Consider the following 26,772-nt stretch of genomic DNA (forward strand, 5'->3'; position numbering starts at 1 on the left):
AAGGGATGGAATGCAAGCCATATGAGCAAAGGCTGAAGGAACTGGGTATGTTTAGTTTGGAACAGAGGAGATTAAGGGGGGACATGATAGCAGACTTTAGTAACAAGTTACGGATAATGGAATAACCTGCTCATAGCAGAATTTTCTTCTTAACCTTTATTAGTTAGTGGTGGTTTTATTATATGAAATGTTGGAGTTTATATTTCTTCCTAAACAAAACAAACAAACAAGCAGAACCTTCAAGAAAATAATCCTAGTTAATGTATCTATAGATGTTCAATCCTTTCCCCTCAATGGTGTTTTGTGATTATAAAATTGTAAAAATTTTCCTTTTATCAATTTTAAATTTGTTGTATTTGTTTTATTGAACTTCTCTTTGTTCTTGTATCATATTAAAAGATTAATAGGACTTACCAATTTGCCTTCTTTATGATTCATTATTTTTAATAGCTCTATTATGTCCTCTCTTAATAATCACTTCCATAAACTCAGAAGTTTCAGTCTTTATATTCTCTCTTCAGATGAAAGTCTTTCCATGCTTCAGATCCATTTTTATCACTCATCTCTGAACCTTTCCTGTTTCTGCTATATATATTATAAATTAAGGTCAACAATATTCAAAGTGAAAGTGTGCCATTGTTTTATATAATGACATTGTAGTGTAGTCAGTACTTTAATTTGCATTCCTTATACCGAACACATTGAGCAAAAGTTTTCATTGAGTTTGTCCATTAGTGTACATAAGGAATTCAAATTATTGCTTCCAGAGAGAATTACTTTTCATTTTTTAACACTGAATTCTGTCTGTCATTCACTGTGGTTTAAATGCCTCTGAAGTGACTCATGGCTTTCTCTAGTCTTGATTAACCCAAGTAATTTTGTGTTTTTCTGCAGATTAAAAAAAAGACGTAAAGAAATCATTTAGCTTCTCTGTAGTGTCCTTATCCACCTTAATTGCTTCCTTTACTCCCTGACCATCCAGCAGGCTGCACCAATTATTGTGCAGGCTTCTTACCAATTTCTGATAGTCATTTGTTTGGCTTGAATGACCTCTTACACTTGCCCTTTAAGTGTACTTTTCTCTAGATTTTCCCGCTTCCCTGTTTTCTTTAGGGTATCCATTCCTTCTATGATTCTGGTATGTTATGCTCAGGTAGTCTTCATGCTGAATCTAAGGATTTTAATTTTCTCACTTTTCACTTTAATGTCCTAGAGTAGTTGTTGCAATTGGGAGTATATTTTCATGAGTCCTTTGCCTCTTCAGGGAAAGACTGGCAGGACTCAAACAACTGGAAAACCCCATGAGGTCACATTTATTATAAGCCATTAATTTTGTTGCCTGTTCCTTTCCAACCATTCTAGAGGTTTCATAAATTTGTACTTCACTCTGAAAATATCAATCTTGTGCTAAAGACCATTCAATTTCAAGTAGCCCTCCCAATCAATACTAAAATGTGTAGTTGTCAAAGACAAGCTATGCTTTCTTTGTTTCTTTCCTCACTGTTCTTGACTGTGGGGAACCTGGAAGCCTGTATGAAATGAATGGGGGCTGTAAGTCAGCTTGTCACTGCGGAGAGCAGTTTGCTTTTAGGTTTTGGCTGGGTGACACATTAATTTGTAGTAGATGAAAAATCCTAAAATAGGGTAGCTACTTCAAAAGGATAAGGTGATTCAGTGAAGTCTTTGTACAAAATGTAGTTGAACAGGCTGACATCCTCTTTATGTACCTAGTGAAATTGAAAGGGACATAACACTGTATTGTTTCTTCAGTAATATAGGGATGTAACTTATCCAAATGTGAATTTTTTACTGCAAGAACATTTTCTTCATTGTATTGCATAGGAAGTAGACAGATTGAGGAGAAATCCTGAAACGTGTATATAAAATGAAATAGTTTTTCAGTTCCTTCTAGTCTCCTGGAAAAATGTAGAACTGAAAAATAATTCATCTTAAGTTAATATAAGTGCAGGGGACTAACAATTGGCCACTACCAGTTCATTCTGTGGCCTTTTCGTTGGGGCTTTGTTTATTCTTTATTACAAAAAAGAAACTGGAGCAATAAAAAATGGTTCTGTTCTTCAGTTAAGATTGTGGGGCCCTTAGGCCACCATTAACTTGATGCACTGGACCTTTCCCCAGCTTAGGGGTCTGCAGGGCTTTCCTTCCCTCTCACAGCCTTCTGCTGCAGCTACAGGAGAGTGCACTCCAAGACCTCACCTGGCCCTTCCTGCTCTCATGGATCTGGAGCTCGCCTTTATATCCCCTGGTTGGGAATCATGAGCCCCAATCATTGAATGCTGTCCAGCTGAGTCAGATGATTCTCTGTACCTGCTTGTAGGGCTTCCTTCCAGAACAGGGGCCCCTGCTCCCTGTTCACATAGGCCTTTAAAGGAGCAGACTGTCCTGTTACAACATGAAATGTATGTGATAAATTTAAAAAAAATTTATTTAAAAAAAAAGTACACAGTGGATCAGTGGCACTAAAAACTGCACTGAAATTGAATATTCAAAGTAGACTTGATCATCCCATGAAAATACGCAATCCTATCTCCTAAGGCGAGAAGGGCCCTGGTGAAGTACAGCTCATGTACATAAGTGTGTAGGCATTATAAATTACCTGCAAAGTTCCTCTGCATTGAATTTTCCATCTAGTTATAATTATTTTAGCAGGGAGAGTTGGATAGTTTGTAAATCTGCCCAACAATGAGCTCTGTTTGCGCTTCTGAAAAAAAATTAAAAGTGATATTTCTTTGTCATCCTGACATTTAATTTCCCCATTTCATTCCATTAACCAATCCATTTTATGTCTACTTAATTTATGTCTATATCTGTGGAGTCTAAAGAGCAATATTTTTACCTTACTCTAGCTGCACTGAGAGCCTTCAAGATCTATTTGCATGAAACCAAGAAGTTGAGAATTGTAGAATAATCCACTGTGTAACCTAAATCACAGCACCATTAGGATCACTTGGTTTCCTGCCTAAAAGGAATAAAAACAGTCTTCAAATATGTTAAGAGCTGTTATAAAGATAACAGTGATCAATTGTACTCCAAATCCACTGAAGGTAGGACAAGAAGTTATTGGCTTAATCTGCAGCAAGGGAGATTTAGTTTAGATATTAGGAAAAACTTTCTAACTGTAAGGATAGCTAAACAATGGAATAAGCGTCTAATGGAGGTTGTGGAATCCCAGTCCTTTTTAAGACTAGGTTAGACAAATAACTATCAGGGATGGTCTAGGTATACTTGGTCCTGCTTCACTGCAGGGGGCTGAACTAGATGACCTCCCAGTGACGAGTCCAGCCCTACATATATTTGAGTCTATGATTCTATAAAGACATATTGTCTGATAATTAAGTTTGAGTCCTAATGGCACGATTATAAAAGTCTAAAAGTTTAATAAGGCTTTAAAATGGCTGTTAAAGTAATTTTGTGCTTGTTCAAATGTATTCCCACTCTTGCCTTATTGCTGCTATTACTTATAATTTCTTTCTGGGAGTGTTACATTGTAGAATTATTCTGGAAGAAATAATTTTCTTAATGGAAATCAGTTTTCACTAGGCGTCTTTATTCACCAATCCAAATGCCTGATCACAGTTCAGTGGGTCTCAAACTTTCCGAAGCTCTGGGCCTCTCTTCTAATTTTTGTAAACATAGTTCACTCTCGGTCAAATGAGTCTGTATAAATATAACCGAGAAGATAACAATTTGTGTATTTTATAATATTACTAATATCAAGAGAAAGATAAAAGGAGAAAAACAGGGGTGACATCATGGTAAGGGTCTACTATCTTTACAAAAATCCAAAACACAAGATCTGATAGTAATGGGGTACTGTAATTACCTAGACATCTGGGTAATATGCAAAATACAGAATTTCCAATAAGTTCCTGTAATGCATTTGGGACAACTTTTTGTTTCAGAAAATTGAATGGGGGGCAGCCATTTTAGACTTGATCCTGACCAACAGGGAAGAATTGGTTGTGAATCTGAAGCTGGAAGGCAATTTGGGCGAAAGTGATCATGAAATGATAGATTTCATGGTTCTAAGGAAAGAAAAGAGTGAGAACACCAGAATAATGACAATTGTCTTAAAAAAAGCATGCTAACAAAATCAGAGAATTGGTAGATGAGGTCCTCTGGGAAAAAGGAGTTCAGCAAAGCTAGCAGTTTCTCAAGGAGACAATATTAAAGGCACAATGGCAAACAAAATCAGGGTAAAGAAAACTTAAGAAGAATAAGAGGTCAATATGGTAACATCAGGAGCTTTTTAATTACCTGAAAATCAAAAAGGAATCCTACAAAAAGTAGAGCCATGGACAAATTGTTGAAGAGGAGTATAAAAGTATATCTCCATCATGTAGGGGGAAAAAATTAGAAAGGCTAAGGCACAAAATGAGAAACACCTAGGAAGAAACATAAAAGGACACAGGAAGCGGTTCTGTGAATATCTCAGGAAAGATTATGGAAAGTGCAGGTGCACTACTTAGTGGGAAAGGAGAGCTAATAATAAACAATACTGAGAAGGTGAAGGTGTTTAATGCCTAATGTTTCAGTCCTCTCTAAAATGGTAAATTCAGACTTGACTTACAATTATTATTAATAATAAAGGATAAGGAACACAAGCCAAAACAGGGAAGGAATAGGTTAAAGAACATTTAGATAAGTTAGATGTATTCAAGTCAACAGGGCCTGGTGAAATTCATCATAGGGTATTTGAGGAACTAGCAGAAGCAATCTCCGGTTCATTAGCAGTTATCTTTTGAGAACTCATGGAGAACAGGTGAGGTCCCAGAGAATGGGAGGAGGGGAAACATAGTACTTATCTTTAAAAAGAGGAACAAAGAGGACCTGGAGAATTATAGAACAGTCAGCTTAACTTTGATACGTGGAAAGATACTGGAACAAATTATTAAACAACCAGTTTGTAAGCACCTAGAGGATAATAGGGTTATTAGGAATAGCCAGCATGGATTTGTAAGAACAAATCATGCCAGACCAACCGTATGTCCTTCCTTGACAGGATTACTAGCCTAGTGGATAGGAAAGAAGCACTGGATGTGAACTGTCTTCATTTTAGTAGGGCTTTCAACACAGTCCCACATGACATTCTCATTAATGTGGGACATGTGGTCTAGACGAAATTACTAAAAGTTGAGTGCACAACTAGATGACAAACCATACTCAAAGAGTAGTTATCTTAGCACAAATACAAAATGGGGAATAACTGGCTAGGCGGTAGTACAACTGAAAAGGATCTGGGGGTTTTAGTGGATCTCAAATTGAATATGAGTCATCAGTGCAATGCAGTTGCAATAAAGGCTAATATCATTCTGTAGTGTATTAACAGGAGTATTGTATGTAAGACATGAGAGGTAATTGACTCACTCTACTCGGCACTGATGAGGCCTCAGCTGGAGTATTGTTCAATTCTGGGTGCCACATTTTAGGAAAGATGTAGACAAATTGCAGAGAGCCCAGAAGAGAGTGACAAAAGGTGATAAAAGGCTTAGAAAACCCTAATCTATGAGGTAAGGTTAAAAAAACTTGGCATGTTTAGTCTTGAGAAAAGAAGACTTTGGGGAGACCTGATAGTCTTCATATATGTGAAGAGGTGTTATAAAGAGGACAGTGATCAATTGTTCTCCATGTCCACTGAAGTTAGGACAAGAAGTAAGGGACTTAATCTGTAGTAAGGAAGATTAGGTTAGATATTAGGAAAAGCTTTCTAACTAAAAGGGTAGTTAGAAATAGGCTTCCAAGGGAGGTTATGGAATCCCCATCATTGGAGGTTTTTAAGAACAGGTAGACAAACACCCGGCAGAGATGGTCTAGATTTACTTGGTCCTGCCTCAGTGCAAAGGGCAGCACTTGATGACTTCTCAATGAGGTCCCTTCCAGCCCTACATTTCTCTGATTTAGTGAAAATACCATAGCTTACTGTTGTATTAGTGTTGAAGTAATGAAGTCCTCTAGTGGCTAGAAATTGTAGCTACGGTCCATATGGTATCTATATTTATGTGGCTTCATAGTCCTCTTTAGAAGTGCTGCAGTTCTTGAAAACAGAGAATGTTGTGATGCTGATTGTTATCTGCATTCTAAAAGAGAGTGTTTTTGTACATAGTGTTATTAAGAAATACACTGTTCTCCTGAGAGCAGTTTCCTTTTTGTACCAGTGTCTAGACAGCAGAATTGCACAAATAGGTTTGGGAGCAGGGGTAAAGAGTAAGTGTCCTAAACCCCAGCTCTGCAATATTTTTTTTAGAAGTGTAAGTTTTCTTAATTTTGTAATGAAAATGTCCCTCTACATGTGTATGATATAGGGCTGTCGATTAATCACAGTTACCTCAAGCAATTAACTCAAAAAAATTAATCGTGATTAATCACACTGTTAAACAATAGAATACCAATTGAAATTTACTAAATATTTTTGGATGTTTTTCTACATTTCAAATATTTCTATTACAACACAGAATACAAAGTGCACAGTGCTCACTTTATATTATTTTTTATTACAAATATTTGCACTGTAAAAATGATAAACAAAATAAATGGTATTTTTCTATTCACCTCAGACAAGTACTATAGGGCAATCTCTATCGTGAAAGTGTAGATTTTTACAAATGTAGATTTTTGTTGTTGTTACATAACTGAACTCAAAAACAAAATAATGCAAAACTTTAGTGCCTACAAGTCCACTCAGTCCTACTTCTTGTTCAACCAATCGCTAAGACAAACAAGTTTGTTTACATTTACAGGAGATGCTGCTGCCTGCTTCTTATTTACAGCGTCTCCTGAAAGTGAGAACAGGCGTTCGCTTGGCACTTTTGTAGCTGGTGTTGCAATGTATTTACGTGCCAGATATGCTAAACATTTGTATGCCCCTTCATGGTTTGGCCACCATTCCAGAGGACATGCTTCCATGCTGATTACGCTTGTTAAAAAAATAATGCGTTAATTAAATTTGTGACTGAACTCCTTTGGGGAGAATTGTATGTCTCCTGTTCTGTTTTACCCACATTCTGCCATATATTTCACGTTATAGCAGTCTTGAATGATGACCCAACACATGTTCGTTTTAATAACACTTTCACAGCAGATTTGACAAAATGCAAAGAAGGTACACCTCTACCTCGATATAACGCTGTCCTCGGGAGCCAAAAAATCTTACCGCGTTATAGGTGAAACCGCGTTATATCGAACTTGCTTTGATCCACTGGAGTGCGTAGCCCCCCCCCCCGGAGCACTGCTTTACCGCGTTATATCCAAATTTGTGTTATATCGGGTCGCATTATATCGGGGTAGAGGTGTACCAATGTGCGATTTCTAAAAATAGCTACAGCACTCGACCCATGGTTTAAGAATCTGAAGTGCCATCCAAAATCTGAGAGGGATGAGATGTGGAGCATGCTTTCAGAAGTCTTAAAAGAGCAACACTCCGATGCAGAAACTACAGAACCCAAACCACCAAAAAAGAAAATCAACCTTCTGCTGGTGGCATCTGACTCAGATGATGAAAATGAACATGAGTCGGTCTGCACTGCTTTGGATCGTTACCTAGCAGAACCCGTCATTTGCATGGACGCATGTCCTTTGGAATGGTGGTTGAAGTATGAAGGGACATATGAATCTTTAATGCATCTGGCATGTAATATCTTGCGTTGCCGGCTACACCAGTGCCATGCAAACTCCTGTTCTCGCTTTCAGGTGACATTGTAAACAAGAAGCAAGTAGCATTATCTCCTGCAAATTGTAACCAGACTTGTTTGTCTGAGTGATTGGCTGAAGTAGGACTAAATGGACTTGTAGGCTTTTCTCTCTGGAGAAATTGGAAAGGGTCCAGAGAAGAGCAACAAGAATGATTAAAGGTCTTGAGAACATGACCTATGAAGGAAGGCTGAAAGAATTGGGTTTGTTTAGTTTGGAAAAGAGAAGACTGAGAGGGGACATGATAGCAGTTTTCAGGTATCTAAAAGGGTGTCATAAGAAGGAGGGAGAAAACTTGTTCACCTTAGCCTCTGAGGATAGAACAAGAAGCAATGGGCTTAAACTGCAGCAAGGGAGGTCTAGGTTGGACATTAGGAAAAAGTTCCTAACTGTCAGGGTGGTTAAACACTGGAATAAATTGCCTAGGGAGGTTGTGGAATCTCCATCTCTGGAGATATTTAAGAGTAGGTTAGATAAATGTCTATCAGGGATGGTCTAGACAGTATTTGGTCCTGCCATGCGGGCAGGGGACTGGACTCGATGACCTCTCGAGGTCCCTTCCAGTCCTAGAATCTAGGAATCTATGAATCTATGAATCTAAGTTTTACATTGTTTTATTTTTGAATGCAGGTGGTTTTTTTTTTTTTGGTATATAATTCTTCATTTGTAAGTTCAACTTTCATAATAAAGAGATTGCACTACAGCACTTGTATTAGGTGAATTGAAAAATATTATTTCTTTTGTTTTTTACAGTGCTAATATTTATAAGAAAAAATAAATATAAAGTGAGTACTTTGCACTCTGTTGTAATAGAAATCAATATATTTGAAAATGTAGAAAACATCCAAAAATATTTAAATAAATGGTATTCTATTATTTAACAGTGCGATTAATTGCGATTAATTTTTTTAATCGCTTGACATCCCTAGTATATTTTTGTAATAAACATAAAAGCAATTCTTAGTATAATGCCTTTTTTGAAAGGAAAAGAGAAGGCTTAACAGCAAAAGTCTGTCAATGCATAGAGGAAGTCTAGAGGAATTCTTTCAGTTAAAAAACCCACTCCTATTTGTTAGAAATTCATGGTGGTCATTATCCTATATGTTTCATTCTGCCTATATTCTATTCATGTGATCAGGGCCGGCTCCAGGCACCAGCTTACCAAGCAGGTGCTTGGGGTGGCTGCTACGGAGAGGGGCGGCACGTCCAGCTGTTCATTCGGCGGACGGTCCCTCACTCCCGCTCGGAGAGAAGGACCTCCCGCCGAATTGCCGCCGCAGATCATGATCGCGGCTTTTTTGTTTGTTTGTTTGTTTTTTGGTTTTTTTTGTTTGGCTGCTTGGGGCGGCCAAAACCCTGGAGCCGGCCCTGCATGTGATTCCCATTTGGTTAAAGCTGGTTTTGGACTTCCAGTTTTGGAGAAAGTATACTGCCTTGAAAAGCAACACAGAGGGTTCTTGTTATTAAAAGGCTCAGATGTAAAGTTATAATGTTTTCAAAAAAAGTGAAAGCCTGAAAATGAGCTAAAATTTACTTTAAATGACTTATCTAGTTTACATTAGCTTTTGAGCATCATTTGTGAGTTAATGCCCTGCTACCCAGCTTTCTTTATTTGCTCAGTTTGGTAATCAAATCAAGCTACATTCTCAAATAGACGTTTGGGTACAAATTTAAACGTCATTTGGATATGCAACTTTGCAAAAAAGAGATATCAAAGCTGTTTTGAAAATACTATTAACTTCTGAAGAGTCATGAAGATTCTTCCAAAGGAGAGTAAGCTCTTTTTGGAATCCATAGACTCATTCAAAGACCACTGGGTAAACTTGTTTTCTAATTATATTAATGTGACTAGTAATAACAAACTCATTTTTACAAGGTAACAGCTTAAAAAGCTGCAGTACAGAAATGAGGGGTTGGGGTTAAGCACCTATGCATTGCAAGATATATGCAGTCTGTATGATAGGTGGCTAGGGGAGAGGTCACTTCGCAGATTCCTGAAGCCAGATGCATGCAGGGTGGTGCTCCTGGTGACATCAGTTTTTTAATTGTCAGGCCAGCCAGCCATGGACTGAGTTTCCCTGTCCTCCCCTCTTCCAGTCTATTTTTCCATTATATGTCCTCTACACTAATAGGAGCACACAGTCCCTCTGTTTGGAGAGCATGTGGACTGTTCCCTGCATGCATCCATGGGGGGAGACACACCACCCCAAGGGAGGAGGCTGTGCCACGGCTTCACCCCCACACCTGCACCAGCTTGCAGAATGGATTGAGTGAGTGATGGAGAGCAGGCTTCCTCCTCATAAAAAAGCTCTGTACTTGCCCCTTACAATGCACTGTGTCTAAATGTCACATTCTAGCCCTAGAGACTTCTCTTGCTCAGTATGGTATTGTCTCCATTACTTTAGTATTTATCTTGGGTTTGAAGCTGCATTATTTGGATAACAACTGCTATTACATGGAAGAAGCAGCAGTATAAATGCTTACCATATGATATATTGATTAGAGCTGGTCAGAAAATGAGATTTTGTTCCATGGGAAATTTCAACACTTGGAAAAAAATTGTTTTGAATTGGAACAAAAAGCAGAAATTTCAAAATTTCCTATGGAGTGAAAATTATGAAAAATGTAATATATTAAAATGAATATTTTAATGTAATATAAAAATTGAAGCAAATTGAATTGAAATATAAAGTTGTAATGAAACATTTTACCTTATTGGCATTACTGAAATACACTGAGAAAATTGAAATGAATATTTCATCTTTTGCCCAAAAATTTCATCAACATTGACACATTCACATGAAACATTTTTGATTTTGAATTTTGAAGAATTTGCATTTTCTGATGGAAAAAAGTTCTGCTGACAAATTTTCAAATAGCTCTATTATTGATATAAAATTATAGGACTGCAAGGGACCTCCTGGATCATCAAGACCAGTCCCCTGCTATCATGAGCAACTCCATCATATAATCGCATTCATAAACTTATAAAGGTCCATCTTAAAACTATATTTCATTAGGAATTATTTGTAAGCAGCACATTTATCTCTGGGTAATCTTCCTTGTTTAAAGTGTAATGTAATATGTAAGTATGTCTTCCCAAACAGTTTTAATATAGGTTGATTGAGGACAGCAAAATAATAGGCTAAAAATAACGAAAGTATTTTTATGATACAGTTATTATTGCATCTGTGTGTAAATAACAATGCTAAACTGAATTTTACTAAAACATGTTAATTGCAGTTGTTCTTTTTCATGTTGTAGCAATTGTTCAACTGTCAAGCTCTACGTAAACTGAGTATACCAGACAACGACCTTTCAAGCCTGCCAACCACTATTGCTAGTTTAGTTAATCTCAAGGAACTTGACATCAGTAAAAATGGTAAGAACACAACAGTAAAATAATTTGAAATTTTGTGTTGAAATTTTTGAACATTTTGTATAGTGTTGCTGTAATAAGATTTTAATGCTAAATGAATGAAAAAATTACTCTTCTAGAAAACTCTAAAACAAATTAACTAAATTTTGCTTTCTGTTAACATCCAAAGTAGTTCCACTCCTTTTAGTGGGCTTTCTGACATTTCACTGTGGTCAGTAAAGATTTCATCCCCATCCTCCAGTATACATCTGTATGCAATGCCTGCCAGAATTTGGCCTTGATAACGTAAAATAGCTATAGAACCTGAAATTCATTTTATGTTTTATAAGGATTAATATGTTCCCAATGCACAATATACAGTAGCAGATAAAGTGAGATTTAAAAATAAATAAAATCACGTGACAAATAGTTTAACCATTTAGCAAGTCAACAATGAATCTGAATGTTGGAATTAAAACAATTTGAGTGATATTCAAGTTTCAGCATGAATTATGGTGTGATTAAGGATGACAGTCCCATAGCATGGATTTGTTTATGTTCAGTTTTTCACTGAAGTATCAGTATTACCTAATTGGATATTCTCTTCTAGCAGATTTTCGTTATTGGTGTAGGTGAAGATCCCAAAAACAAAACCCAGACAACTATTCTTTAGCACTGTACACCTGAATCACTTTATTCTGGTCAAAACTGTTTTTAAAATATATTTTTGATTCCTACTCCTGCTTCCTTGTGAATCTTACAGTGACTAGAGTAGATATTCATCGTGCTAAGGTCCACATATACGTTTCTTCATCCTGTTTGCATTTTAGGGGCAAACCTGTCAGTCACTAGCAGCAGGGGGACAGTCTGTCCCATTAAGTTCCCTACATTTTATTCTGTCTCCAAAGTGGACCATGGCTCAGCCAGACCTCTCTGGTGTAGAGCTTTTCAGAGGAAAATTCCAAACTTTTTCAAAAAATTTGACTAACAATTTGGTTCATAAATTTCTGTCTAAACTCCCAGCCACGTCCCAGGGCTGCATTCGCCTTTTGGGGAGATTGTCCCCTTGGCTCCACTTCCCCTTCCGAGGTGTTTGCAGTGGCTGCTGCCCCTACAGACTTCAGGGGGCTTGTCTTCACTACAAAAAAAAGGCCTATTCTTAACTTAGGTAACTTGATGTAAAATCCTAGTGAAGACAAGGCAGGTTATAGTTTGTGCACGAGCTAGCAGGACATGCTATTTTGAGTTAAGAATACACATTTTTTTTATAGTGAAGATAAAGCCAGGGATAAAGCTTCCCTTGAAGCCCAAGCCTGATGGGGTTGCATTGGTGCCACCCTCCTACAGGCCAGGAGCCAGGCAAGACTGGAAAAGAGCTGGCTCCAGGGGCAAGCAGCCACCCGTCCCCCATCTCCAGGAGAGGTGTGAAACTAGAAGGGCAGTGCACTGGATAGAAGATTGCACCTGAGTCTCTCTAGCCTGAACAAGCAGCCATGCCTCTGACTACAGAACTCAGTCTCTGTCTCCTACTCTTCTTCCCATGGGTCATGGATGGAGGGGCACTGGACACACCATGGGCATTGCCAACACCAGAGAGTGCGAAAAGGGGTAATAGGCTGAGACCTCCAAAGGAAACACAGATCTATCTAGCCCATATGGATTACATGCAAGAGAGGGTATAGCTTCTGGGAAACCTGTCCCTGAGTCCCAGGCCAATTCCTTCATAGAGAGACTCAGAGAGAACCCATTCAGGGGGGGAGAGACAAATCCCACCTCTTTGGGAACAGGGAAATTGCTTGCTGCTTGGAGATTTCTTTGAAAATATTTCAATTTCCTTCTCCCTTCTGAAGCAGGATTATGGGGATAAACTACTGATAATGAAATGAATGAATAAAATCAGCACCTGGGTCCCCTGCTCATCTCCATGGAGTATAGCAGGACAGATAACCCTCAGTGTCCACTTTCCTTGCTCAAAGAGAAGGGTAAGGGATGACGTGATTACAGTTTAAAAGTACCTACAGGGGAAACAGAAATTTGGTAATAGAAAGTTCTTCAATTTGTCAGACAAAGGTATAGGAAGAGCCAGTGGCTGGAAGTTAAATCTAGACAAATTCAAATTTGAAATAAGGCACAAATTTTTATCACAGTTTGTGGTGGATTCTTCATCAGTGGTCTTAAGGTGCTTTTGAAAATTTTACCCAAGGACAAGGTTAGAGTTATAAACAAGGAGGCCAGAGAAGACAGGAAGTACAAGTAGGAAAAGACAAGCAGTTCAAAAATGAATGAAAGGCAGAAATAGTTAGTAGAAAATAAATCTTATCTTTTATTCTGGGGGAAGATAAATACCCAAATATTAGTAAAGTATATTCTAACACACTATATCAGGTATGGACATTTTGCTTTTTCATCCCCAAAATAAAGATTAACCTTTTTCCATTTAAATTTTAAGTATAGACTTTACTTAAAAAAATAGAATGTGGCTGGGAAATGGCACAAAGCTACTAGTTTCCATTAACAGCATAGGACAGTAATCTCCTAGTCCTTGGGTGACATGCTCAGATGTAATATTTTTTGTGTCAGCACTCTATAGCTGATTTTGCATTTGGGTTTGTCACCTCGTGGGTTATTTCACTCCGTTCACAGAGTAAACAGCCAGAGGCTGTTTCCATGTCATGTCTAATGAAAAAAATTAACATAAGTAACTTCAACTGATGACTTGCAATACTTAGAATACAGACAGTTGTCATACTGATACAGACAGATAAAGTACTTAAAATATTCTAACATTTTAACCAGTCAGGGAGGAGGGTCAGTGAATAGAAAATATCAGCAGTTCTTGCTGCTAGTAATGTTGTTGTGCATTTCTACTTACACCAGTAGCCATACCTGAAAGTCTGCTAACCCTGCCATGATTATAATTTTTTGAGCTATGTCCTGCTATTTATGGAAAAGTTAAATTCCTACTGGCTTCAGTGGCAATTCTGCATAGGGAACAATGGCAAGATGTGCTGCTGCAAATGTTTTTCACAGTCCTGGCACTTTAGGAACACAGTAAGCTATACATAGACTCTTTAGGTAAGATTTTTAGTCAATTGGATTTTGAGACATTAGTTTCTGTATTTGTACCCAAATTATAAACATAAGCAGAGTTCTTGTCATCTACGTGGCTAAGTAGCAAATTATGGCTAAGTAGCAAACTCATGAATCATTTACTTAAATGTCCATGTAATCTAAATTTCTTTGCAGCTCTTTGCACCCATAAAATTGTGGGCAAAGAAAAAAGCTTGGCTCAGACTGGTTGAAAATTTGGCATTTTACATTCTTTATTCAGAAACATACTGAAAGTGAAAGGAGACAGCATTCATGTTGGCTCTCCAGTGATTTAGAAATAGAGAAAACTAACAATTATATTACAAAACCTGGCCTACTTATGTCACCTTTTCAGACCCCAGAACACAATATATATCAAACAGATTTCCTAGAATCCATAATTTGGTTGTGCAATTAAGTAACTATGTTGTCATTTTCTTCGGTTTTTGAACTATCTGTGATTTATTTTTCTTGCTTACTTACCAAATTGAAATTGTATTTATTCCAGTCATGCTCTCTTGGAGAGAAGCAAGTAGTTAATGTAAGCATTCTTAATAAATTCTCAGAAAGGTAAATGGATTGTGAGAAGGGGTAAGGAATTAAGTTCCACTCTCATTTAGTCTTTTTGTTGTTTTTAAACCAAAATGGATAGAACTTAATTGAATAAATCAGTCAGGCTTTGATATGCACCCTGACACATACATTTGTAATTATTAGTTGTTTCTTTTTTGATATCCATGCTTGATTCTTACACTTACATAGACCATTGAGAGCCATTTCTTTCTCTCTCTTGGTTTCCCTCACAATTTGCATGTATATCAGCTTAGTTAGGGGAAAGTTATTTCATGGAATAGGAGTGAAATTAACCTCTTAAGGAAATGTCCGGTATAGTTGTGACGGGATCCCTGGGGTACAATCTGCAGCTGGGGTACCGCTGTGCCCTCTTAATTCTCCAGCCTGGGCTGTCTTTCACAATGCTTTGCTGTTGACCAGCCCCACACCCAGCTAAATTGTGTGAATGCTCCCTGAACCACTCACAAATCACACAGAGAAAGGCACCAGAAAATCTCCCAAGGAGGGTGAGGTGCTCTGCTAGCCGTTGAGGTGTGAACACCAAGGGAGGAGAAACTGCTTCTAACCTCCCTGGCCACACAATAGCAGATGTAAAGGTAGCCATCTTACAGCAAAAAAACTTCAGGACCAGACTCCAAAGAGAAACTGCTGAACTCCAGTTCATTTGCAAATTTGACACCATCAGATCAGGATTAAACAAAGACTGTGAATGGCTATCCAACTACAGAAGCAGTTTCTCCTCCCTTGGTGTTCACACCTCAACGGCTAGCAGAGCACCTCACCCTCCCTGATTGAACTAACCTCGTTATCTCCATACTGATTTATACCTGCCTCTGGAGATTTCCATTACTTGCATCTGAAGAAGTGAGGTTCTTACCCATGAAAGCTTATGCTCCCAATACTTCTGTTAGTCTTAAAGGTGCCACAGGACCCTCTGTTGCTTTTTACAGATTCAGACTAACACGGCTACCCCTCTGATACCCTACTGGGAGAGGATCATCTCCTTTGTTGTCACTGGAGAACTGGCAGTGGATGACTCTCAAACTTGCAACATATTTCAATAATAACCATACAGCAAAATCTCATGTCTTCATACACACTAACAGTATACATATTTTGACCTAACAATGGGTTTCAGCAGATCATGACCTTTCCTACGGTATCCTAATGGCATGCTTTGTATGAAATATATCATAATTATATGGCGGGGTGAATATGGGGGTTCCAGGGTGCTGTTTTGAGTGCCACAATAATTTTCTGCTGTTTTATAGCTGTGGATCTTTTTTGTAGGGTTGGAAGCTGTACTTCAGTGAGGCTTGATGAGTGCTTAGACTTTAAGTCCTGTATATTGAGATCCACTTAAGCATTTTAGTGTGTACCATGGCTTCCTGGCTGTTCAATATAGAAGTGATAGCCTAGTCATTTCTTTGCTGGACACAACATAGCTCTTGAATAGCAATTGCAATTACCATTGACTGAAGAATTCTTGTCTGAAATTCTAGGATAAAAGGATTTTTCTAAGCAATATATAAAATTTTGCCAGTTCTGATATTATAATCATAACTGTAACAGTCACAAAATATAGACAAAATACTTGTCATAACCCTACATTGTTGGTACTCAGCATTGGATCCAGTGGGAGTTTTGCAAATGATGGTACCTAAGTTGGCTACTGTCCTGTGGACCCGCCAGAAGAATTTGCCCAAATACTACAGTTGATGTGGAGGAATATAAGTTTAGCACCGGGTGGTTAGCCATATACAACTGAAAGATCACTAATAATGAAAAAAATACAAAAACCTATTATGTCTGAATGCTGACCTGAATTTATAGTGGTACTCTACATTAATAATGAAAACTTCTGGTGAAGATAGAATCATAGAAATGTAGGACTGGAAGGGACCTCAAGACATATAGTCCGATCCCTGTACTGAGGCAGGATACAGTATTATCATTCTAGACCATCTCTGACTAATGTTTGTTTAACCTGTTCTTAACCTCCACAACCTCCCTAGGTAATTTGTTCCAGTGCTTAACCACCTGTACAGATAGGAAGGTTTTTTCTAATGTCTAACCTAAATCTCCCTTGCTGCAATTTAAGCCCATTACTTCTTGTCCTGTCCTCAGTGGTTAAGGAAAACAGTTTATCACCCTCCCGTTTATAACAACCTTTTATGTATTTGAAGACTGTTATCAGGTCCCCCCTCAGTCTTCTCTTTTCCAGACTAAAGAAACCACATTTTTTCAATCTTTCCTCATAGGTCAAGATTTCTAGATCATTAATCAGTTTTGTTGCTTTCCTCTGGGCTTTCTCCAGTTTGTCCATATCTTTCCTGAAGTGTGGCATCCAGAACTGGACACAATACTCCAGTTGAGGCTTTATAAGTGCTGAGTAGAGTGGAATAATTACTTCTCATTAATTGATTTCAGCACTTTTGCTAATACATCCCAGAATGATGTTCGCTTTTTTTGCAACAGTATTACATTGTTAGCTCATATTTAGTTTGTGATCCACTGTAACCCCAGATCCCTTTCTGCAGTACTCTTTCCTTGGCAGTCATTTCCCGGTTTGTAGTTGTGTAGTTGATGTATTGAATTTTATCCTATTTATTTCAGACCGTTTCTCCAGTTTGTAAAAATTATTTTGAGTTGTAGTCCTACAAAGTGCTTGCCACTCCTCCCAACTTGGTATCGTCCACAAACTTTATAAGTGTACTCTTTATGCCATTATCCAAATCATTTATGAAGATATTGAATAGAACTGAACCCAGGACAGATCCCTCTAGGACCCCACTTGATATGCCCTTCCAGCTTGATTGTGAACTGTTGATAACTACTCTCTGAGTATGGTTTTCCAGCCAGTTATGCACCCACCTTATAGTAGGTTCATCTAGACCAATAGTTTCCAAACTTTTCTCATTTGTGGACCCCTAAAACATTTCAAATGGAGTACCCAGACCCCTTTGGAAATCTTAGGTATAGTCTATGGACCCTCAGAGGTCCATGGACCACAGGTTGAAAACCACTGATCTAGACTATATTTCTCGAGTTTGTCATGTGAGACGGTATCAAAAACCTTACTAAAGTTGAGATATATCACATCATCTGCTTCCCACTATCCACAAGGCTTGTTATACTGTCAAAGAAGGATATTAGGTTGGTTTGACATGATCTGTTCTTGACAAATTTGTGTTGACTGTTACTACCTTATTTTCTTCTAGGTGCTTACAAACTGTTTGATTATTTGCTCCATTATATTTTGGTACCAACGTTAAGCTGACTGTCCTATAATTCCATGGGTTGTCCTTATTCCCCTTTTTATAAATAGGTACTATATTTGCCCTTTTCCAGTCCTCTGGTATCTCTCCTGTTCTCAAAGATAATCACTAAGGTGCCCAGAGATCTCTTGAGCCAGTTCCTTAAGTATTCTAGGATGTATCTCATCAGGCTCTGTTGATTTAGACATCTAACTTGACTAAATTAGATATTTAGAAGCAAAGCAAGTTTAGCAGTTTTTCATAGAACATCCTTATAATACCTTTCAAACTTTTTTCTTTCTAGGGATTCAAGATTTTCCAGAAACTATAAAGTGCTGTAAGTGTTTAACAATTATTGAAGCCAGTGTCAATCCAATTTCTAAGTGAGTATCAATAATTAGAGTTATGTTTATATTTATCACTGCAGATATTTTATAGATGTGGAAGTGAAAAGTAAAGGTGCACTGCAAAGCTCATGTACAAAGTTAATTTAATTATTTTTTAATTAAGATCCCAAATTAAGGATGAATTTCATCCAAGTTGATGCATCTGTGCACAGCTCTCTACACCACTCAAGACCTGCAGTGCCTCTGCAGGCAGAGAAAGAAACATTGGCAGAGTAGTCATGTACTAGACTTTTGCCCCACGAGGGTCTAACCTAATCCTCTAACGGCTTTTTGTACAATGAGGACGTGAATCTACTTAGTGTGCTATGTTTTCAAGTAGTAATATGCCATGCCACACTCTGGGACTTTCACTGCGCTTTAGTGGATGTTACTGCATGGAAAACTGGTGCATTGTAGTTTTACGTCTTCGCTTGCTGCTCAGTAACTTGCTGTGCAGGTTATTGGAAAGGGGTCGCTCTGGATCTTCATTTATGTGGATCCATTGGGTTGAATCTTTTGCAGACATTATTCGTGCCAGTAAATTGAAACAAAAGCCACAGAGAGGCTGTGCTGTAGCATCATTACTTGCATGTCAATGGGTGTGAATTCTGTCCAGTCATCCACTTAATACACAAAGTCTGATCACTCTGGATTTTTGATGGGAGGGGTGAATTTTACTCTGATAAAAAAAATGCACTGTCTGTAGATTACACAAATACAAATACTTACTTTCCAATTTTGCATAACATATTTGAAAACCTTTCCTTCTTCTTTGTGGATTCCAAACGTGGGTGCGCATTTGCACTACTGTCCGTTGACCTGCACGTGCGTCAACTGCATCACATGTCTGAGGCTTTAAGAGGCCGTGTGGGTTGATGCCGGTCCAGTTCCCTCTTACTGCTGCATGGCCAGAATCAGAACCCCTGTTCCTCAGTGCTCCTAGCTTGCTACAAGTACTGCCTTTTTCACCTTTTTTCCTTGTACATAGTTTTTTCTTCTCTAGTTGTAGTTAGTTGTCCATTCAGATAGTTGCTAGTTGTTACCATTTTGGACTTTCCCTCCCTTTGTGGGACTCTTCTGCAGCCTGGGGACTATCATAGAAGATTAGGATCGGAAGAGATCTCAGGAGGTCATCTAGTCCAACCCCATGCTCAAAGCAGGACCAACCCCAACTAAATCATCCCACCCAGGGCTTTGTCAAGCTGGGCCTTAAAAACCTCCTCGGACCAGGCGGCAAAGAAGCTTGGTCTTATTGGGTATAAGGTCTACTGCTCTGTGGGCCTGCACTTCTGCAGTGCCAGTTACCAGGCCATCCTGGCAAAATATGACTTTCTTTCCTATACCAATCTTGTAGATTTTCAAGCCTTCCTACCACCCGATAAGCAGCAGCACTTCTTCGAGCGCTTGCTCATGTTGATTCCATTCTAGGTGTGCACATGCCCACTTGCGCAGTTGTCTGAGATTTTTGCCTTAGCTGTATCCATAGGGTCAGCTGTGGCACCCTCTGGAGTGCCGTGCTCGTGCAGCAGTATATCAGGCGCTGCTGGCCCTACGCCCTTTCAGTTCCTTCTTACCGCCCATGGTGATTAGTCGGAGCGCCTTTCCCTGCTTGGCAAGGGCTAGCAGTTTTTAATCTCAATCAACTTTATGCTTTGAAGCCTTTGTAAATAGTTTGTTTATAGTATTAGTTAAGTAGTTGTTAAGTGTAATTGTTAGTTAGCAGTTAGGGTTGCAGCAGGGACTTCGCCCCAGGAGGGGCATGCCTCGGTCTCCCAGGTTTAAGCCCTGCTCAGACTGCAATAGGCCTATGCCTGTTAGTGACCCCCCCACCCATAGCAGCTGTTTTAAGTGCTTGGGGGAGTCACACGTCAAAGATCGGTGCTAGATCTATAAAAACTTTCGGCCCCGAATCTAGAGGGAATTGGATATCTGTTTGAGGGCTCTCCTGATGGAGTCCGCACTTTGTCCAGCTTGCAAGCCGGCCTGCCAGATTGCACTGAGCACCTCGGCCTCTGTGTGCAGCACACTGCTGGCAGCTGGTTGCTACCGGCACCGCTCCCCATCACCAGTGCGGGGAAAAAAGTCAAAGAAACGCTTCCTGGCGCCAAGCAAAAAGGCCCAAGGGTAGTCGAGCAAGGGACCTGGGCCAAACTGCCAGGCCACTCCAGAGCCACATGTCCATGCCCCCCCGGTTGGGGCTCCCAGCCCCCTCAAAGGTCTGCCACTGACTCCTGGGAGCGGTATGGGACCCACACCCTTGGCACCGTTGTCTTCCAAGGTGCAGAGAGCGCAGAGGTCTCCGCCTCCACCGCTATCAACTCGGGTGCCGCAGGACTCGGCTCAGGCTCCCCAAGAGGGCAAGCCAGACACTAAGATCCCTAAAGGGGCAGGGGAGCACCACAAGTCACTGGAGAAGAGGCAACAATCCTCCCCATCATGTTGTGGATCCCGGGACAGGTCCAACACTCGACCTCGGTCACCCAGACCAGTGTCAAGATCCCCTCGGCACTACTCACCTGCACGAGAACGTCATTCCCCATATTATTCCCGCACCGGTCATCCTCCTGTTGATTGTCCTCTCAGCGTTGGTCCTGATTGCCAGCACAGTGGGAACGTTCCCCATCTCGGCTCCGGTCCCCCCAGCACTGGTACCGATCTCCCCGGTACCGACAACCATCACCCATCTCTGGTCGTAGGTCACCAGTAGAAATGACTAGCAAGCAGACGCAGGCATCGATGGCCCCTCCCTGGTCACTGGAAGGGCCAGTTCAGCCCATTGCCCAGGTCCTATTGGCGAGATTGGGCACTAGAGCCTGGGCCATTGTCTGCAGCACTGCAGTGGTAGCACGGCCATGCCAGCACAGTGGCCTTATTGGAGCGCATGGGGAGTACTGGTGATGACAATGCCCCCTTTGCAGCGCTCTTTGGTTGCCGCTTCGGAGCATCGTTCGGCGGCAACGATGGCACCGGGCTTGGTGCCGGGGACCTGTTCATAGGTCGGGCGAAGGAGTGTGTCCACTCCTAAGTCTCCGTCTCTGGAGGTGGTAGAACACCCGGGACGCCCTCCAGCAGTCCAATCTTCCTCATCATCAATGGACAAGGTGGTTGTGGGGCCTCCGAGGGCTAGCGCGCTGGACGACTTCAAGGAACATGAGGCTCTACTTTGGCACGTGGCTGAGGATTTTGGCCTGGAGGTGCAGGAGATGATAGAGCAGGAGGACACATTCTTTAATGTCCTCTCAGCCTCTGTGCCTACCCGGGTTGCCCTACCCGTACATGAAAGAGTTCTTAAAATTGCCAAGGGCCTATGGCAAACCCCTTCTTCCATCCCTCCCACCTCCAAAAGGGCTGAAAAGAAGTACTTTGAATACCTCTATACCCACCCACCCCAAGGCTCGCTGGTTGTGTCTGTGGCCAATGAAAAAGACAAACAGGGTCACACCTCCTCAATTCCCAAGAACAAAGAGGCCAAAAGACTCGATCTCTTTGGGAGAAAAATTTATTCAATGTCCAGCTTACAGTTTCGGGTGGCGAACCATCAGACCCCGTTGGGCAGATATATTTTTAATCTCTGGGATGCTCTGGGATGCTCTGTGCAAGTTCCAGGAATCTCTCCCGCAGGGTCTGGCCCAGGAGTTTGGCACCCCCACCGCCAAAGCCCTGGCAGCCTTGTCAGGGCTCTGCAAGAAGAAGGGACACTAGTTTCAGTCGTCGCCGCCCTTCTTCCTCTTGCTCGCCTGCGCAACCAGGTCCCGCCAAGCACTTAGGGGCCAGAAGTGCTTGTCTTGAGGGTGCGCTCGAGAGCGACGCCCCAGTCAGTTACCCAGATCCTCCGTGTTCTTTCCTCGACTGTCTCTGCTCCTACCATTCGGCTTGGTTGCGGGTAACCTTGGACCATTGGGTCCTGGATATAATATCTTGGGGCTATACCCTGCAATTTACAGCTGCCCCTCCCTCTAACCTACCCCCATCCCTCCTCAGGGACTGTTCTCATGAGCAACTCCTCTTTCAGGAGGTCGAAAAGCTCCTGCGCCTGGGGGCTGTGAAGGAGCCCTTAGGACATGGAAGGCCGAGGATTCTACTCCCATTTCTTCCTAATCCCGAAGGCAAAAGGGGGACTGGTTATAAATTATAAACCCATCCTGGACCTGTGTCACCTCAACAAGTCTCTCAAGAAGTTGAAGTTCCGCATGGTTTCCCTGGCCTCCATCATCCCCTCCCTGGATCCAGGAGACTGGTACGCTGCTCTCGACTTAAAGAGGGCTAGATCTCATGTCTCCATATTCCCAGGGCACAGGTGTATCCTCCGTTTTATAGTGGCCAGACACCATTTCCATTTCCAGTTCATGGCACTGCCTTTTGGCCTGTCTTCAGTACCCAGGGTGTTCACAAAATGCGTGGCACCAGCAGTGGTTTATCTGAGACAGGGTCCAAATTTTCCCGTATCTCAACAACTGGCTCATCAAGGGCAGATCTCCAGAGCAAGTGCAAAGGAGCCTGATCTGGTGCGTTCCACCTGCTGCAATCTGAGTCTGTTGATAAACATGCAAAAGTCCATGTTAATGCCAGTCCAGCGCATAGAGTTTATCAGAGCGATTCTCGACTCCACGCAGGCCAGGGCCTTTCTTCTGAAAGCGTGATTTCAGGCCATGTCGGACCTGATCTCCCATGTAAAGAACCACCCACTCACCACGGCCTACACCTGCGTGTGACTGCTGGGCCACATGGCTGCCTGCACGTACCTGGTCAGCCATGCTCGACTTCATCTACGGCCTCTGCAAGCGTGGATGGCCTTGGTTTATATCCCCAGCAGGCACGCCCTGGACCGAGTGGTCATGGTGCCGAACCACATCCTTTCATCCCTGGACTGGTGACTGAATCCTGAGTCAGTGCTGCAGGGAGTTCCCTTTGTGACCCCGTCACTGATCCTGGTCTCAGATGTGTCAGATCTGGGCTTGGGGAGCCCACTTGGGCAAGCTCAGCATACAGGGTCATTGGTTTTGACATGATCTAGCCCTTCATATCAACATCAGAGAGCTCAGAGCGGTTTGCCTGGCCTGCCAGGCTTTGTTGCCCCCACCTGAAAGGCAAGGTGGTGCAGGTCCTGACGGACAATATCGCCACGATGTATTACATCAACAGGCAGGGCGGTGCCAGGTCTTCGGCCCTTGTCGGGAGGCGCTTAGCCTTCGGGACTTGTATGAGTGGCATGCCATTCATCTGGTAGCCGCCCACCTACCTGGAAGCAAGAACGTCTTGGCAAATCGCCTCAGCAGGACCTTCTTGTCTCGTCACAAATGGTCGCTCCATCTGGAGGTGGTCAGCCTAATCTTTAACAGGTGGGGGACTCCCCAGGTGGAACAGAAAATGCCATGCGTTCTGTTCTCGGAGGGAAGGGACAAGGGCTCCCTGTCAGACACTTTCTTGATCCTGTGGTCGGAGTGCTGCTGTACGCCTTCCATTAATCCATAGGGTCCTGGTAAAGGTGAAGATGTTTGCTTTGTCCTACATCCTGATAGCCCTAGCATGGCCTCGCCAGCACTGATTCATCATACTGCTAAATCTTTTGGCAGCAGCCCCGCTGCAGCTGCCTCTTCAGCTGGATTTGCTGTCCCAGAGCCATGGCAATTTGCTGCATCCAAACCTGGCGGCGCTGCACTTGACAGCTTGGTTACTGCATGGCTAAGTTTGGACGAACAGGCGAATTCTGCTGGTGTCCAACGGTTTTGCTGGGCAGCAGGAAACCCTCCACCAGGGCAACCTACTTGGTGAAATGGAAACATTTCACATGTTGGGCCTCAGATTGGCACATTTGGGCTGAAGTGGCCCCGTTGCAGGATATCTTGGACTATTTGCTGCACGTTAAGCCTGTCCGTCCCTCTCTTTGGTCAAAGTCCACCTGGCAGCCATTTCAGCGTTCCACCCTCCATTTCAAGGCAGGTCGGTCTTCGCCCATCATATGGTGGAGCAGTTCTTGAAATGTCTGGAGTGCCTCTACTCACACGTCCAGGACCCGGTCCCCCCTTGGGACCTGAATCTTGTGCTGTCAAGGCTCATGCATCCTCCCTTCGAATCCTTGGCTTCCTGCTCCCTCCTGCTTCTCTCCTGGAAGGTTTCTTTATTGGTCACTATAACTGCGGCCTGCAAGGTGTCCGAGATCAGGGCGCTCACCTGGGAACCATCTTATACAGTCTTCTACAAGGATACGGTTCAGTTGCGCCCGCACCCGGCATTTCTGCACAAGGTCATTTCCCAGTTTCATACTGGTCAGGACATATACTTACCAGTCTTCTGTCTCAAGCCTCATGTGTCAGATGAAGAATGAGGCTGCATACCCTGAACGTCAGGCAGGCGCTGGCCTTCTACATAGACAGAATGAAGCCATTCCGTAAGTCAATGCAGTTGTTTGTTGCTTATGAGCTGGCAAAGGTGCCTCTGCCAGTGCTCGTGACAGCTCACTCAACTAGGGTGCTGGCATAATCGGCAGCCTTCCTGGCGCAGGTGTCGATCCAATAAATCTGTCGGCCTGCTACCTGGTCATCCATCCACACGTTTTCATCTCATTACATGCTTACCCAGCAAGCTTGAGATGACCTTGGCTTTGGCAGAGCAATATTGCAAGCGGCAAGACTGTGAACTCTGAGCCCACCTCTGTGGATACTGCTTTTGAGTCACCCTAGAATGGAATTGACATGAGCAAGCACTCGAAGAAGAAAAAACAGTTACCCGCCTTTTCATAACTGTTGTTCTTCAAGATGTGTTGCTCATGTCCATTCCATTATATGCCCTCCTGCCCCTCTGTCGGAGTTGTCGGTAAGAAGGATCTGAGAGGGCGTAGGGCTGGCGGCGCCTGATGTACCGCCGCTTGAGTGCGGCACTCCAGAGGGCACCATAGCCAACTCTATGGATACTGCTAAGTCAAAAATCTCCAATAACTGCGCACGTGGGCACACGCACAGCTAGAATGGAATGGACATGAGCAGCACATCTCAAAGAACAACAGTTATGAAAAAGTGGGTAACCGTTTTTTTTCAACACCTCTTAGACGAGCGCAAATTAGTGGCCAAGGTAGTCCTTCAAGCCACAGTCGATGCTGCTGACACTGCCTCCCACTCCGTGGCTTCCGGACTGGTGTTCTGCTGTGACTTCTGGCTGCAGTCCAGTGGTTTCCTGAAGGAGGTCCAAACCACACTTGAGGACCTCCCTTTCAATAACCAAAAACTCTTCAGTAACAAATCTGATGAATCCTTAAGGGAATGGAGGGACTCTTGGGTCACCCTCTGGTTGCTGGGCCTCTATACCTCCGCCCCTACCTACAGGTGGCGCTGGTTGTCTTTCTGACCCCATCCCTGCGCTACCTACCAATCTCCTCACACTGCTTTGCTGCCCTTACTGCTCTTATCGCACAACTACACCACCGATCATGCACGCGCGTTTGCCAGTGCTTCTCCCTCTTAGGCCATATGACTGCCTGTACTGCAATCACTCTGTTTGCTCGCTTGCATATGCGTTGCCTCCAACTGTAGCTATGCTCAACCTACGACCTGCAAAGGGATGCGCTCACCAAGCTCACTCATCCCCCCCCTCTGTCCTGGCCTCCCTGTCCTGGTGGTGCAACCCGTCCACGGTCCTCACAGGCATTCCGTTCGCACTTCCTATGCCTCTCTCTACTCTCACCACTGATGCCTCGCTAGCAGGCTGGGGAGCCCACTTGGACAGTTGCATGGCCCAGGGCCTCTGGGCACCCCGAGAGGCAAGGATGCACATCAACATCCTGGAACTAAGTGCCATTCGTTTTGCCTCCCGGGCCTTTCTGCCACTCCTCTTTTCCTGCCATGTCCAGGTGTTGTCCAGCAACATGGCGGTGGTCGTCTATGTCAACAAGCAGGGCGGGACCTGGTCCCCCTCCCTCTGTGTGGAGGGCATTCACCTTTGGAATTGGTGCCTCTGGCACAGCATCACCCTCCATGTCATCCTTCCTGGCATGAGCAACTTTCTAGTGGACGAGCTCAGTCACTTCTTCCATGCCAATCATGAGTGGGAAATCCACGATCTGCTCCATCTTTCGCCAGTGGGGCATGCCTCGATGGGACCTCTTTGCCATGGCAACCAACCACAAACTTTCCACTCTTCTACCACCCTCAGTTCCAGCTCGCAGGGAGATGCCTTTCTCATTCCCTGGACCAATGTGCTCTGTTATGCCTTCCCCCTCCATTCTCCTGCTTCCCCAGGTCCTGCGCAAGATCTGGCGGGATCGGGCAATGGTCACCATCACCTCCAGACGGCGCATCAGTGAACTGGTAGCCATGATGGTGGGACTGCCCTTCACCATCTTCCACCGTGACAAGGTCTCCCTACCCCTTCATCCCAAATTCCTTCCAAAAATGGTCTCCCCATTCCA

The 26,772-nt window shown here is 42.4% G+C and overlaps 1 protein-coding gene across 2 annotated transcripts in view; it reads left to right on the forward strand.

Moving 5' to 3' along the window:
* LRRC7 (leucine rich repeat containing 7) overlaps positions 1-26,772 on the forward strand; it is a 210,836-nt gene that overhangs the window by 4,303 nt on the left and 179,761 nt on the right. For both annotated transcript variants that reach the window (XM_065409206.1, XM_065409208.1), the window contains exons 2-3: positions 10,972-11,089; positions 18,290-18,368. In XM_065409206.1, the coding sequence (XP_065265278.1) occupies positions 10,972-11,089; positions 18,290-18,368 (197 nt within the window). The remainder of the gene's footprint in view (positions 1-10,971; positions 11,090-18,289; positions 18,369-26,772) is intronic.

This window comes from Emys orbicularis, chromosome 8 (genome assembly GCF_028017835.1).
Source record: "Emys orbicularis isolate rEmyOrb1 chromosome 8, rEmyOrb1.hap1, whole genome shotgun sequence".
NCBI lineage: Eukaryota > Metazoa > Chordata > Testudines > Emydidae > Emys > Emys orbicularis.